The sequence below is a fragment of the Podospora pseudocomata genome, chromosome 6 (assembly GCF_035222375.1).
Source record: "Podospora pseudocomata strain CBS 415.72m chromosome 6, whole genome shotgun sequence".
Taxonomy (NCBI): Eukaryota; Fungi; Ascomycota; class Sordariomycetes; order Sordariales; family Podosporaceae; genus Podospora; species Podospora pseudocomata.
In genome coordinates this window covers 2,246,325-2,260,243 of record NC_085890.1, presented here as the reverse complement: position 1 = coordinate 2,260,243, position 13,919 = coordinate 2,246,325, and the positions used below count along the sequence as shown (strand labels likewise).

Here is a 13,919-nt window from a genome sequence, read left to right as displayed (position 1 = left end):
CAGGGTAGCACACCCCGTACCCAGGCCAAAGCCGGTGCGGCGCTAGTCCACTCATGAAGAAGGCAATTCTCAAAATCGACATTCGAAACAGGAACTTGACTGTTTCCAACCCGCGCGGTGTGGTATCAACGCCCCAAAAATGCCTGTACCGAAAAAGGAAAAATATCCCAAACCTTTCTACAAAGTAAAAAAGAAAAAAAAAGAAAAGAAAAAACCAAACTTTGTCCAACGCCAGATGATCATGCCACATTAGTTTGAGACAAAAACAACAACAACCGCCGCTGTGACGGCTGTGGCGGCGTCACCATATATATACCACTGGAGCGAGCCAAGCCAGGAAGCTTGGCTCACTTGTAGCTTTTGATAGCAATCACAACAGGTTTGGCGCAGTGGTCTGCCCTGCCGTGACAGCCGCCACCTCTTCTTCTCTTTCTCCCCGACACGCCAAATCCTCGAGCCCCAACTTCGGGCTCTGCCCACACCTTTCCGAACCCTCTTCACTCCCCCAACCCCCATCAACCCCCCCTCACCTTGAAATTCACCACCCCCCCCACCCCAAAAGCCGGCACGATCCTGCACACCCTCGCCGCCGTGCTCACCCCCCAATTCCTCACCACCAACCTCACCCTCTCCCCCACCCCCACCCCCGGCCTGTTGTAAATGTCCAACCCCCAAAGGTGCACCGGCGTGCTAAAAACCTGCACCGCCGCCGGCGCGGCAAACTGCGCCATCGTCGCCCCCGTCGGCCCCGACCTCCTCCACCCCTCGCTCAGCCTCTCCTGTATCCTCGGGCCCAGCAGCCCCGGCACATTAAACGACGCGAAAATCGTCATGCAATCCCTCATCGCAAACAGCGCGTACGACGGGAGGGTGACAGGGCGGGTGATGCCCGGGGGACCAAACAGGCGGACAAAAACTTGGTCTTTGTAGATGCAAATTCCTATGTTTGCTGTGGAGGAGGCGATGAACTTTTCTGGGCCGGAGGAGACGTATGTGGGGGCCAGGGATTGCGTTGTTGAGAGGTAGGTGTCTAGGGTGTTGGCTGTGAGGTAGGTGCCGCCGTAGAGGGCGAAGATGAGGCCGAAGGGTTTGGAGAGGAACATTGTTTTGGGGGAGGTGAGGAAGGTGGTGAGGGAGGTGCGGAGGGAGGTTAGGAGGGGGGAGCGGCCTGAGGCGTTTTCCATTATTGATCTGGAGGATGTTAGTGATCTAGAGGGTGAGATAACGGGGGGGAAAAGGGGGGAGTAATACCGGTCAATGACTGAGATGATGGGTGCTACGAGGACGGCTGCTGAGGCGGCGGAGATGAGGTCGGCGCCGAGGCGGAAGGGGAGGTTTTTGGTGTTCCATTTTGTGGTTTGCTCGCTTGGGGGGACGGCACTGGTGGTGGTGGTGGTAGTTTTGGCGTCCATGATTGCGGTGGTTGTGGTGGTGAGGGGTGAAGTTGTGACTGCAAGAATCTGATGAGGCGGTTTGAGAGTTTCCAAGCCGCCGTTTATTCCACTCTCCTTCATCTCACAATTCTACTTGAGTGAGATGGTCTTGTAGGAGTGGCACGCCAATTGATGTCTGGAAATACATACACACCGAAGAAGAGAGTGACTGAGGGGCTGCTGTGAGAGTGACAAACAGAGCCCGCCTTTATCCGCGAAAGAAAACAAAAAAATAATGCTGGTTTTTGCTGCGGAGACGGGGTCTGCCAAGCTTCCAAAAAGGTGCCAAAAAATTGTCGGGATCCAGAGTGGAATTTATTTGTCCGGTTGAGCAGGGAAGAGGGAGAAGATGAGTAATGAGGAGGAAGAAAAAGACGTGATCAAATTGAAGAGAGACAACGAACCCCTTCACAGTCGGGGCTTGGTGATTCGGTATCAAAAGCAAACGCGTCGAAAGCGAATGGCTCCAGAACGTGGGTGGAAGAGAGGCGGGATATCACATACACACAAAGTTCAGCTCGCCGGCTTTTTAACAACGCTTCCTGGTCATGGGCTGCAACAGTCACAGGTGAAATGGCTCTGGGAGATAAAAGAGATGGTAAATCCAAACATCCATCGGGCAGAGCTACCCCGTCTAGTTCTCAGCAGCAGCTGTTTGATGAGTGACACAACCTGCCCACCCGGCTTCCCTATCAATGCGTTGCACCGACGCACGGCAGAGCGACGGCCGAGTCCACTCCTCGATGCCGAGATCGGAGTCGGCTGGTTCATGCGCCTTAGCGCCGACGCAATCCCCAGATGATCCCCCATACTTCCGACCTTCCGGGCACATGTCAGCTCTGCCAGTTGCTGTGGCTGGGCGGCTGGGGAAGTTGGGGGGGACCCACAGTTGACCTCCCGTCTTTCGTGGGGTAATTATGCCACTGTGGCTTGACTTCCATTCCATCCCGTCCACAAACCTCTGGACCGCCCGACACAATGATCCAGGGCCGGCGCATCGTGCGAACCTTCTTCGCCGTCGTCTTCTTCCTCCTCGTCGTCGCCCTCTTCCGCCCATTTGACTCCCCCATCCGCCCCCCACCGCAGCCATCGAGGCCTGATGCCAAAATCCGCTTCAAACCCAGTAACTTCGACTGGACCACGGTCCGCCAACGATATCCTGCGAAGCTGATCCATTCTCTTCCCACGAGCTCACCGAAGCAGTTCCCACCTGTCCAGCACCATTTCCGCGATTATACACACGATGCGACGACCGTAAAGCGACAGGAAGCAGTGCGCAATGCCTTCGAGAAGAGTTGGAAGAGCTACAGGAAGCACGCATGGCTTCGTGACGAACTGGCGCCGGTTAGCGGAGAAGGCAAGACGACATTTGGCGGGTGGGCTGCGACACTGGTGGATGCGCTGGATACACTCTGGATAATGGGCCTTCACGATGAGTTCCTGTCCGCTGCAACAGCAGCAGCCCAGCTGGACTGGGCAGACACGACCGTCACCAGCGCCAATCTGTTCGAGACCACGATCCGACACCTCGGCGGCTTGCTCAGCGCCTACGACCTGAGCGGAGAAAGGGCCCTCTTGGAGAAGGCTACAGAGCTGGGAAACATGCTCTACATGGCTTTTGACACACCCAACCGTATGCCGGGCTTCTGGCTCAACTTCAAGGACGCTAAGCGGGGCACCCAAATTGCCGGAACGAACGATCCCTCTGCTTGTCCGGCCTCCTTGAGTCTCGAATTTACGCGACTGTCGCAGCTCACCGGAGATCCCAAGTTCTACGATGCCGTCAGCCGAGTCACCGACCTCCTCGAGCGCACCCAGTCCTCGTCCAAACTGCCCGGCATGTGGCCCAAGCTGATCAGCTTTCGCGAGGGGACGCTAAACCACGAGTCAGGCTTCACGCTCGGCGCCCTTGCAGACTCGTTGTACGAGTACTTGCCCAAGATGGCCATTTTGCTTGGCGGCCGGGAACCGCGCTACGAAAAGATGCACCGTGCCGCCATGGAGGTTGTGGTGGAACACCTGGTTTTCCGACCCATGATACCGGCCGAGGACAATCCCCACGATATCCTCTTTGTGGGCGATGCGTTTGTGCGATCTGACAAGATTGATCACGTCCCCGAAAGTCAGCATTTGTCCTGTTTTGTGGGTGGCATGTTTGGGCTTGGGGGCAAGGTCTTCAACCTCCCAGAGCACGTCGACATCGGTGAGCGCATCGCGCGTGGTTGTGGTTGGGCGTACGACGCTTTCCCGACAGGTTTGATGCCCGAGATCTTTGGCCTTGTGCGCTGCGGCTCAGTGAAGGAGCCGTGTGTGTGGGACGAGGAGAAGTGGGAGAAGGAGGGTGCCCGGGGCTTGAAGAAGGGCTTCTCCAACGCGCGCGACCCGAGGTACATTCTGAGGCCTGAAGCCATCGAGAGTGTGTTCTTGCTATACCGCATGACGGGCAAGGAGGAACTGAGGGAGGTGGCGTGGCGTATGTTTGAGAGCGTGATGAAGTCCACCGAGACGAAGCTGGCGTACTCGGCTATTGCTGATGTGACTGTGAAGGGCGAGACACGAAGGCTGGATTCGATGGAGAGCTTTTTTTTGGCGGAGACGCTCAAGTACTTTTACTTGATGTTTTCGCCTCCGGACGTCATCAGCCTTGATGAGTTTGTCTTTAATACGGAGGCGCATCCGTTCCGTCGGCCGAAGTAGGGAGCCATGAAGGTATGCGTTGGTTTGGAAATCCATTGCAGTGCTAGTTGGATAAATGCCAGTTGACCGTACCGTTCACACTCACTCTGCCGGCCAAGACTGCCCAATCAAGTGGGGCAAATCATCAGACGCGGGACGTCGGTTCGTGGGGAGGACGTTCAGACGGTCGGGCCGGGCGAGAGTCTTTAAACAACGATCTTGGAATCAGAACCTGGAAAAACAGGCTAGTTAGAAATGGAAGTCCCGTGGGTGACGGACAGGGGTGAGTGTTGGTGACCATGCACCCTCATCCACAAATAGTTGATACACACAAGTAGGTTGGCCTATATGATGATGTAAACCATATATCGAGACTAAATTAATAGGCCTTGTAAACATCTTTAAAAGCCTTTTAATTATCTTTAAAGGCCTATTGACTGTATTTGAAAGCCTAGTGGTCATTCTTCAAGGTGCAGTTCGCAGTATATGGCGCTGTGTCTGAAGCAGTGTCACCGCGGGGGATGAAGAGCTTTGGGCTGTCAAGCTGCCGTTGAGCCCGCTATACACCCATGGTGGTTGTGTTGGTACAATCCGATATCAAGACGCAGGAATTGCCCCAGTGACGGAGGCAATGGCAACTCCGTTTTAATCGTATCTAGCTACTGCTTTTGGAATGTGTGGCTACTGCTTAGATGATGTTAGGCCGCTGTTTTTCTTGCTTAACTCTTATTTTATCCTTGACCTATCGCTTCTTGTTCCGTTTGTCTACCATGTAGTTTTCTACAAAAACAGATTATTTCTTCTTGTCAGCACATCCCGTGGGCCGGTCAGAACGACAGCTTTGGTGCGACGAACCCCTATCCAGAACCTCTGAAAGGGATACTGGTTGAAGGCACTTCTGAACAATCCTGGTTCGGTACAGCTAAACAGTGTATAACAATGGCTTGTCTCAATTACAATAGTCTGAGTACCAACGATTGTGACTTGTAATTGCATACTGCGGAACTGTCTATCTACACCAGCCAGTTCCTCCGTATATATAGACCAGTGGACCGTGGACCGTTGACTTACAGACGGTCCTCGGTCCGCTCCTGATTGGCCGATACTGGACCGTGGACCGTGAGCCCCGCCGCGGTCCCCGGTCCCCATCTCATTGGTCCGTTTGCCCACCTGGACCGTGAGCCCCGCTCGATCGCGCGGTCCAGTCCTGATTGGTCCCTCGTGGCCCCACTGTCTTCCAGAACCGTGACATGATGCCCCTCCTCCAGGCCGAAGTCCCTGCGGCCTTAGCCTTCTTCCACTGCCAACGATATCGTAAGTTTTCCCTCCTTACTTCTCCTTACCTTCATCATGTCTAACCGTGTGCAGAAACGTCATCGTAGAACTGAACAGTCCTCTGCTCTTGCCTCCCGAATCCTCCGCTGTGGTTCTGCCGTAATGCCGTGCTCTACCTGTTTCACCTCCGGAACTCCTTGCATCATGGCCTCCGGGTCTTCACGGTGCGCCGAGTGCGTGGCGCCGCAAGATTCCATGTGACGGGTCTGACGTTGGCTCTGCCCGTGGGTACATCTTCCTTTTCTTCCCGCACCGTAACTGACCATTTTACAGTGACCCGAATGATGGAAGAGCAGGATAGACTCGAGCGTGAGGAGCAAGAGCTTGAAGACCAGCTCGCGCAACTGACTGCCAAGCTTATCCGGGTGAAACGAACACGTCGCTCCCTCCGTGCTCGCGAGGAGCGTCTTTTCGCGCGGGGTATCCAGGAGGAGGATGCCCAGGTGGCACAGTCCGTAGCTGCGGCGCCACCTGATTCTTCGCCGGGTGCTCCTGCGCGGCCAGACGCCGCCCAGGAGACCGTTCCGTAGTCTCCTCACGTCCCGGACCCTTCCTTAGGCCTTGACTGGCCTTCCGATCTTTCCTTCGATCCTGGTGTGGCCGGTCCTTCCTTCCTGACTCCGCAGGGTGCCGCCGATGGCGCGCCTTCCACTTCTCAAGGTGGTTGATACGCGTGGCACTACTTGTATCTGGTTCCTCTCACACCTTCCAACCTCGTAGTGTAGTGCGTAGCACGTCGGCCACCGCGTCGAAGGTATGGGTTCGACTCCCGTCGGGGTTCTCCTGTGTCCGAGTCATGGTTGTCCTTCCGTGGCTTGGGCACAGTTCTTTTGGCTCCCTCGCTGGTGGTGCGTCTTCGACTTTCTTGTACGATGGTAGAGGCGTGTGGTGCTAGTTGGGCCTGGATTCCTTCGTACCTGCCAACCTTGTGGTGTAGTGCGTGGCACGTCGACTACCACGTCGGAGGTCCAGGTTCGATTCCTGTCGAGATTCTACATCCAAGTTCATGGACACAGTCCGTGGACTTGGGTGCTTATCTTTTGCTTGCTTGGGTTTTGGTCGGTCTGGGTGTTGCCGGTGGAAGTCTTTTTGTTTGTCCGGGCAGTTGAGATTTGCCTCTGGTTCCCACGAATTGTCTGTAGCCGGATACCCTAACCAACTGACCAAATATTCCAATTGACCTCTGTTGAACCGTGAATTCAGTATCTCTTCCACATCGTACTCTTCTTCTTCGTCTTCCGCCACTTCCTGTGTATTGGCTTTGCTTGCGTGTGATGCGGGTTCCAGAAGTGAGATGTGAAAAGTGTGTGACCGTAGACGCATCGTACTGGGTAGCTCCAATTCGAATGCTGTCTCCGAGATCTTCCTCTTGACCTTAAATGGGCCCACTCTCCTGTGGTCCAGCTTTTTACTAGGTCTCTTGGTGCGTAAGTTGCGTGTGGAAAGGAATACCATGTCTCCCCCCTTAAGGCGAGGTCCCTCGAGCCTTTTGGTGTTATAGTATTTCCGCATCCTTTCCCTCACAAACTCCAGTTCTTTCTTAAGCTTGCCGTGGAGCATGTGTAACTTATCTGCCTTGACCCCAGCCCTGGGTACCTCCACGTCTGGTCCCTGCCGTAGGTCTGCCTCATATCCAAAGTTTGCGAAGAACGGCGTGGCTTTGGTGGTCTCTGTTGGCGATGTGTTGTATGCCAACTGTGCCGTAGGCAACAGTTCAACCCAATTGTCCTGCTCGAAATTGATGTAATTCCGTAGGTATTGTTCCACAATTTGGTTGAGCTGTTCCGTTGACCGTCTGTCTGAGGGTGGTAGGCCGAAGATGCCTTACTCACTACCCCTAGCCTCGTCATCAACGCTCTCCAAAACTTCGATACGAATTTGGTGTCGCGGTCCGTGATAAACTCCTTTGGCCATGTGTGAGTTGCTGTGACATGCCGTAGTACCACATCCGCTAACTGTTCTGCCGACCAGGTCTCCTTGTAAGGCAAGAAATATGCCCACTTCGTAAGCCTGTCGACCACCGTCAATATACTGTCGTACTTGACGCCGGTTGCCGTGTCTTTTGACTCTGGTAGCTTGGTGATGAAGTCCATCGTGACTGAACTCCATGGTCGTTCCGCTACTGGTAGTGGCTCCAGAAATCCGTAAGGCTTGTGCCTTGCAACCCTTGTTCTCTCGCACGTGTGGCATGACTGGATGGCTTCTTTGACGTCGTCCTTGATCCTTGACCAGTCAAAGTGCTGCCTGATCTTTTCCATGGTCTTTGCAATACCCATGTGTCCTCCGAGCTTCGATCCGTGAATTTCCATCACCAGTGTCGTCCTGTCACCTGGCTTCACGTACGCTCGATTCTTCTACCACAGTCTTCCCTGACTGTCTTTTTGGATGCCTTGTGGCTCCAACTCTTCCTGCCAGTATTGCTCCGTAATATCGTTGCCCAACTTCCCTTGGTATTTGCTGGAAGTGGCCTGCTCACGATACACTGCGCAACACTCCATCCACGGCTGAAGTGGATGCTTGAGAGTGCCGTCTGGCGTCTCCTCAAGTAATGGTGGTGACTCCCTAGGTGCATCCTTCTGGTGATCGGCTCGCCGGCTAAGTGCGTCTGCCCTGGCGTTCTCCGAACCCTTCTTGTAGTTGATCTGGAAATGAAATTCCGAGAGAAACTCTGACCATCGCGTCTGCCGTGCGTTGAGGACCTTCGTAGTGGTGAAGTATCGCAGGTTCTTGTGATCCGTGTAGACCTGTACTTTGTAGTTGGTGCCACTGAGATATGGCCTCCACTCCTCGAACGCTTCGATGATGGCGAGTAGCTCCTTATCGTGGATTGGGTAGTTCTGGCGTGCCCCTTCTAGCTTCTTCGAAAAGAAGGCTACTGGGTGTAGCTTTCCGTCGTCATCTCTCTGTCCCAATTGTCCACCGATCGCATAGTCTGATGCATCAGCCTCGACCTCGAATGGTCGACTGGGGTCTGGCAATTTGAGCACCGGGTCCTTCAAAATAGCTTCCTTCAGCCCCTGGAAGGCCTGCTCTTCTTCCTGCCCCCACCGGAACTCCACGTCCTTCTTGGTCAAGTGGTTGAGTGGTCGTGCGATGCCTGCGTAACCCCGGATGAACATTCGATAGAAGTTTGTAAACCCCAAGAATTCCCTGACGTGTGTCTGTGACTGCGGCGTAGGCCAGTCCTTGACTGCCGCAATTTTCCCCGGTTCCATGCGAACCTCACCTGGCGATATCAGATATCCCAGATATACTGTCTTCTGCACGTGGAACTCGCTCTTCTCCTTATTGACTGAGAGTCCGGCTCCGTGTAGCGCGTCGAGTATCTCTCGTACGTGTCGCTTGTGCTCCTCCAGAGTGCGTGAGTAGATGAGAACGTCGTCGAGATAGCACACTGCTGTCTTGTCGAGGTACTTCCGGATCGTGTGGTCAACGAGAGATTGGAACGTCGCGGGCGCATTGGTCAACCCGAATGGCATCACGAGGTACTCGAAATGACCATAGGGTGTGCGAAACGCTGTCTTCCATTCATCCCCTTCCTTGATCCGTATATGGGCGTACCCGACAGGCATATCCAAGCGTGTGAAGTATCGCGCCCCAGCTAGTTGACTCCGTAACCTGGATATCAATGGTAGCGGTTAGCTGTTTTTCACCGTCTCGTTATTCAGCTGGCGGTAGTCCACACACAGTCGCAAGCCACCGTCCTTCTTCGGCACGAAGAACACGGGATATCCTGCTGGCGATGTGGACTCCCTGATATGTCCTCTCTTCAAATTCTCGTCCAAATACTTCCGTAGCTCCTCACTCTGCTTGTCGTTGGTGTGGTAGACCTTGAATAGCCGTAGCTTGGCTCCTTCTTTTAACTTGATCTCGGGGTCCCACGGTCCTCGCTCTGGAAGCCCCTCCAAATGCTTGGCCGTGAAGGCTGGGTGTCCTCGATATTCCACCGGTACCGCCTTTTTCTCGCCTTTCTCCACGTTATTGTAATAGGCATACTTGTTGACCTCCGATATCTCCACCAACGTCGTTAACCCTACTTCTTCGATCTTGCCGCCTGTGTCGATGGAGTACACCATTACTTCTTGGGCTCCTTGCGGTGGTGCCGTGGAGGGTGCTTGTCCCACACTCTGCTCCATGCGTGCTCCTGATCTCCCATCGTTGGTTGGATACTTCCAAGGTTCCCTTGGTCGTAGGTGGCCACCATCCCTCCAATCGATGTCTGGGTTGTAGTCTTCATGCCATGGTTGCCCTAGGATCATATCCTTCGAGGGTCCCATATCCACAATGTCGAATATAATTGAGGTTGTTTTCCCTTCGACTGTGATGTCCAGAGGTAATGTTTCTCTGTAGACTCTTTGCGTCGGAAATGGTCCTTGTATGACGATCCATTCCTTCTTTTTCTTCCATGGTATTTTGGCCTGGTGCACGAATTGTGGCGAAATCAGGTTTGTCTCCGCACCTCCGTCTACCAATGCCACCGCCTGGATATCCTTCCAGTGCGCTGTGACCCAGAGGCGTTTGTCTTTCTTGCCTCCTCTCTGTGCGGCAGCGACCTCGCTGATAAGTATCGGGTCGTTGTCCCACACCTTCGCCTTGCGCCGATGCTTCCGAAAATACCGTTCGTGGTCCGTTAGAGGTTGCCGGCCCCCGCGAAGGGCCGCGAGTCGTTTCCCAAGCGGTTGTGTCGTTCAAGAGCGTCTTCCTGCTCCGGGTTGTCCAGCAACACGAAGTCTTCCAACCATACCCGCCTGGCTTCCTCCCATCTTCCGTTTCTTAGGTGCCTGGCATTCTCTCGCATACACATCTGATAGCGGTTCTTCGCTTTGCCTTGCCGGTATCCGATGGCTGCGACCTCCACAACTCTCGGTCCTTTCGATGTGGTGGTTGCTGCGATCTCCCTTTTCCATCCAAGTTGCTTGGGTGCCCTGCAATCCTTCTTAAAGTGTCCTGCCTTGCCGCAGTTGAAACACTTGAGGTTATCTTTGCCTTGGCCCCGGCCTTGCGGCCTTTGCTGCTGAATAGCATCGATCTCCATGGGCCCTGCGTGAATGGTCCCCGAGACATGAGTTCCGTAAGGCTGTCTCTTCCTCCTATCGTTGGGGTGGTAGGGTCCTTGCACGCGTGTGCCCTTGCGCTCTCTGCGGCGCTGGTATTGCCGATCGTCGATGCGGACTGCCATTGCGATATACTCGTCGATGGTCTCCGGTCGCTCCATTCGATACAGCTCGTCCTTGACTTCTTCCTTAAGCCCGTTGTAGAACAACTGCATCAACCCTTTGTCGTTGATCACACTGCGGATTGCATCTGTCCTGAACACTGCAGCGTAGTCGGCAGCAGATCGAGTCTGCTTAAGGTTGGCCAGTCGCTCCTGGGCACGCCTGCCCTCGTCATACTCTCCAAACACCTCCTTGATCTTCTTCTCAAAGCCTTTGTACGATTTGAAGCACTTTTTGGTGACATCCTCTCTCTCGTCATGCGCATTGTCGAAGTAGTCTCCCAAGATCGGCTCGAACCATGTGAGTGCTGTGTCCTTGAGCCTAGACGCAGCGTACACAACCTTGGATTCCTCGTCCGGGAAACGAGAAGGGTAGTACCGAAAGTATGCCTTAAGCTGGATCAAAAATCCCCCCAGCTCTCCCTTTGCACCTCCGTAGCGATCGGGTGCCTCGAGCCTGGCACGCTCTCCCTCCTTGCGTAAGGTACTAATCTCCTGGTGGAGCATAGCGTTCTCCTGCGTGAGGGTGTCGTGGGAAAGGCGTGACTTATCCTCAAGCTCTTGGATACGAGCGAGAAGCTGGTCGGTGGTGGGTTGGGTCGAGATCCCCTGAGTACTGACGTTTCCGGCCATGGCGTTAACTTGACACCTTCAACTTATTCGTGACAGAGTTGAAGTGAGTATGCAACGTGTGACGAACCCCTGTACAGAACCTCTGAAAGGGATACGGGTTGAAGGTAACTTCTGACAATTGGTTCGGTGCAGCTAAACAGTGCACAAATGTCACAACCCTGGTATATGGACGGGACTAACGATTGGTTGTGGAACCACGGGAGCAGGGACCAGTCGGGGAAACACCCAGGAGAGCCAATCACAGTGCAGGAAGAATGATCAGTGTGATCAGGGTACTGATCAGACTGAGCACGACTCAGGGGAGGTCTATATATACGGAGGAACTGGCTGGTGTAGATAGACAGTTCCGCAGTATGCAATTCAGATTGTATTCATGGTATCTTGTGTTTACATTGAGACATCTTGTTGTGCACTGTTTAGCTGCACCGAACCAATTGTCAGAAGTTACCTTCAACCCGTATCCCTTTCAGAGGTTCTGTACAGGGGTTCGTCACAAATGTGCATATGATGACGACTCGATAGCTGCATAATCGTAGACTCGTATCGCAAAAACAAATCAAAACACATTATCCGGATACAGTAGACTGTAAAAACGAAACTAAGAAACATGTTCTAGCTACTCCACTCGGCGACGGTGGCCAAAGATAACAGCGTGTATGGATGCTCTGCACCAAGTAGTCGCTGCCGAGCCTGGTCACAGTCCTTCATCAGTGCTAAGGCGTCTGAGTGTCGACCTTGGCTTTTCCGAGTAAAAGCGAGGTTGTTCATGCTCGTCAGCGTATCTGGGTGATCGGCCCCAAGCTTGGTCTTGCGAGTCTCCATGGCCCATGGGGGTGTGCCGTCATGGCCATTTTGAACAAGTGGGGAATTGGAACTCCCGTTTGCAACGCACAGTCGTGCACGGCAAGGTGCTGCCTCAACAAGTTTTGATTGGTTCGTGGTATCGCAACGCGGCCAAATGCTACGTCTATCTCGCGGACGTCTCAACATGCAAGCGAGACGCCGACGGCGTCCCTAGTTGGACATGGGCTTTTCAGAAATGCAGGTGGTTTGCTCGAGGATGGACCCTCCAAGAGCTCATCGCCCCAACATCAGTGGAGTTCTCTTCAAGGGAGAAGGCACGTATTGGGGACAGGAACTCCCTAGAGCAAATGATCCAGAGCGTGACGGAAATTCCCCTCGAGGCCCTCCGAGGTAATCCATGGCTTCCTCTACCTTCTTAAAGAGAGTCCCAACGGTCCGATTTCCAGGAGGAAATCCGTGTGTGAAAAATCCCCTCAGTCGCCCCTTTAACAGATCCTCTCGGGGCAGCGCCTTTCCTCTCTTCGTTCCCACCACGACGAGACCAAGACCGTACAAGCGGCGAGCACGGCAGTTGTCAAAATGGCAATCCAAATCTCTCGGTGGATTCGCAACTCAAAACCCTTGCCACTACTGGTTGCTGCCTCGCTGGTGTTGTCAAACCACACCAAGGTGGTGCTGAAGAAAGACTACGGTTAGCCAGGTCAGCATCGCGGCATTACCGACTTCCTATAACCAAAAAACAATGTAGAGAACATACCATGACCAGGTTTGCAGGCAAGTACAACATGGCAATGACCGTCGCTATTCGCATCGTCCGTGAATCTTGACGAGTTTTATCAGCGAGCGAGACCATGAGCTTGGTTTCGACCGATTGGGCGTAGGCAATTCGCGTCAGCTCCATGCTGTTGTGGTGCATGAGCTCTCGTCCGTGAAGCCTCAGGATGTCGTCGTACTTGAAGAGGATTATGGTTACCACCGACATGCTACATCCGAACGGACAAGTCTTACCATCAGCCTAATATTATCCGCGAGGCTCAACAGTTTCCGTGTGGTTTCCTGATGGTTCTTGAGCTCCCCAGATAGGCTTCGAAGCTCCCGTTGAAAGCCACTTCGGGTGGACACAGAGAGGTTGTAGGCCTGGGCAAAGTCCTCTGCGTGCATCTTTATGGCAGACACGGTGCTTAGCGTGTTCTTCAGGATCGAGCGGGTGTGGTGCAGCTTCTGTTGTAGCTGGTGAACCTGCTGCTTGGACAAGAAACTAAGCCCAAACTCGCCATACGGCTTGCAGATCGCTATATTGCTGTCCTGTCCATCGCGACACATTAGCTCGGACGGACTCTACAATGCCAGAATACACTGACGTCTTTGAATCAGGGCAACAGCAGACGTACGAAAGTTCGTAATCTTTCGGCAATGTAGTTAAGATACCCCCTCCAGGATGGGGTGGAAGCAGCGAGGTACCGGATATGTAGGCTCATGGGATGTGACATGTCGGTCGGTTTACCGCTTTTCAGGCTTGATCTGAACAGCAGTGGAGGCTGTATGACGACCCAGCTCGACCGTCCGGTCCGGAAGGAGTACTTCTGGTGAATGGCGGACTGGCGGCAAGACCACGGGTCCTCGAGGTCACGTCCGTGGCGTTCGAAGTGACGAATGTTGTAGCAGAGGTCTTGGATCGCCTTTCAGCCCCTCTGCGAGGAAACAATGATGGAGTTACATACCAAACACCGGATTGTCTTCTGTGGTCTTGCTGCGTCTATTCCGCGACGCTCTGCCGGGGCTCGAAGGCGAAAAATAGCTGTAGCACGCCATGAAGTCTTCGT

General features: G+C 53.9%; 3 protein-coding genes and 2 non-coding genes across 5 annotated transcripts; 2 read left to right on the top strand and 3 right to left on the bottom strand.

Annotated features, from left to right (window-relative positions):
* Window positions 1–515: 515 nt before the first annotated feature.
* On the bottom strand, window positions 516–2,071 carry QC762_600600 (uncharacterized protein; the record flags this gene model as incomplete). The annotated part of the gene is made up of 2 exons (XM_062891753.1): window positions 1,252–2,071; window positions 516–1,191 (listed from the first exon to the last, which is right to left on the bottom strand). The coding sequence occupies exons 1-2, from the start codon at window positions 1,512–1,514 to the stop codon at window positions 516–518; spliced, it is 939 nt and encodes a 312-aa protein (XP_062740747.1). The 5' UTR covers window positions 1,515–2,071.
* Window positions 2,072–2,411: 340 nt separating this feature from the next.
* On the top strand, window positions 2,412–4,130 carry QC762_0096140 (uncharacterized protein; the record flags this gene model as incomplete). The annotated part of the gene is made up of 1 exon (XM_062884110.1): window positions 2,412–4,130. One exon carries the CDS (start codon window positions 2,412–2,414, stop codon window positions 4,128–4,130), a length of 1,719 nt encoding a protein of 572 aa, XP_062740746.1.
* Window positions 4,131–5,362: 1,232 nt separating this feature from the next.
* QC762_0096130 (uncharacterized protein) lies at window positions 5,363–6,053 on the top strand (the record flags this gene model as incomplete). The annotated part of the gene is made up of 2 exons (XM_062884109.1): window positions 5,363–5,423; window positions 5,718–6,053. 2 exons carry the CDS (start codon window positions 5,363–5,365, stop codon window positions 5,972–5,974), a joined length of 318 nt encoding a protein of 105 aa, XP_062740745.1. The 3' UTR covers window positions 5,975–6,053.
* A 101-nt stretch (window positions 6,054–6,154) lies between these two features.
* QC762_0096120 lies at window positions 6,155–6,225 on the bottom strand. The gene has a single exon. It is a non-coding gene; the product is annotated as a tRNA-OTHER (tRNA).
* Window positions 6,226–6,366: 141 nt separating this feature from the next.
* Window positions 6,367–6,437, bottom strand: QC762_0096110. Its single transcript has one exon. It is a non-coding gene; the product is annotated as a tRNA-OTHER (tRNA).
* Window positions 6,438–13,919: the final 7,482 nt, after the last annotated feature.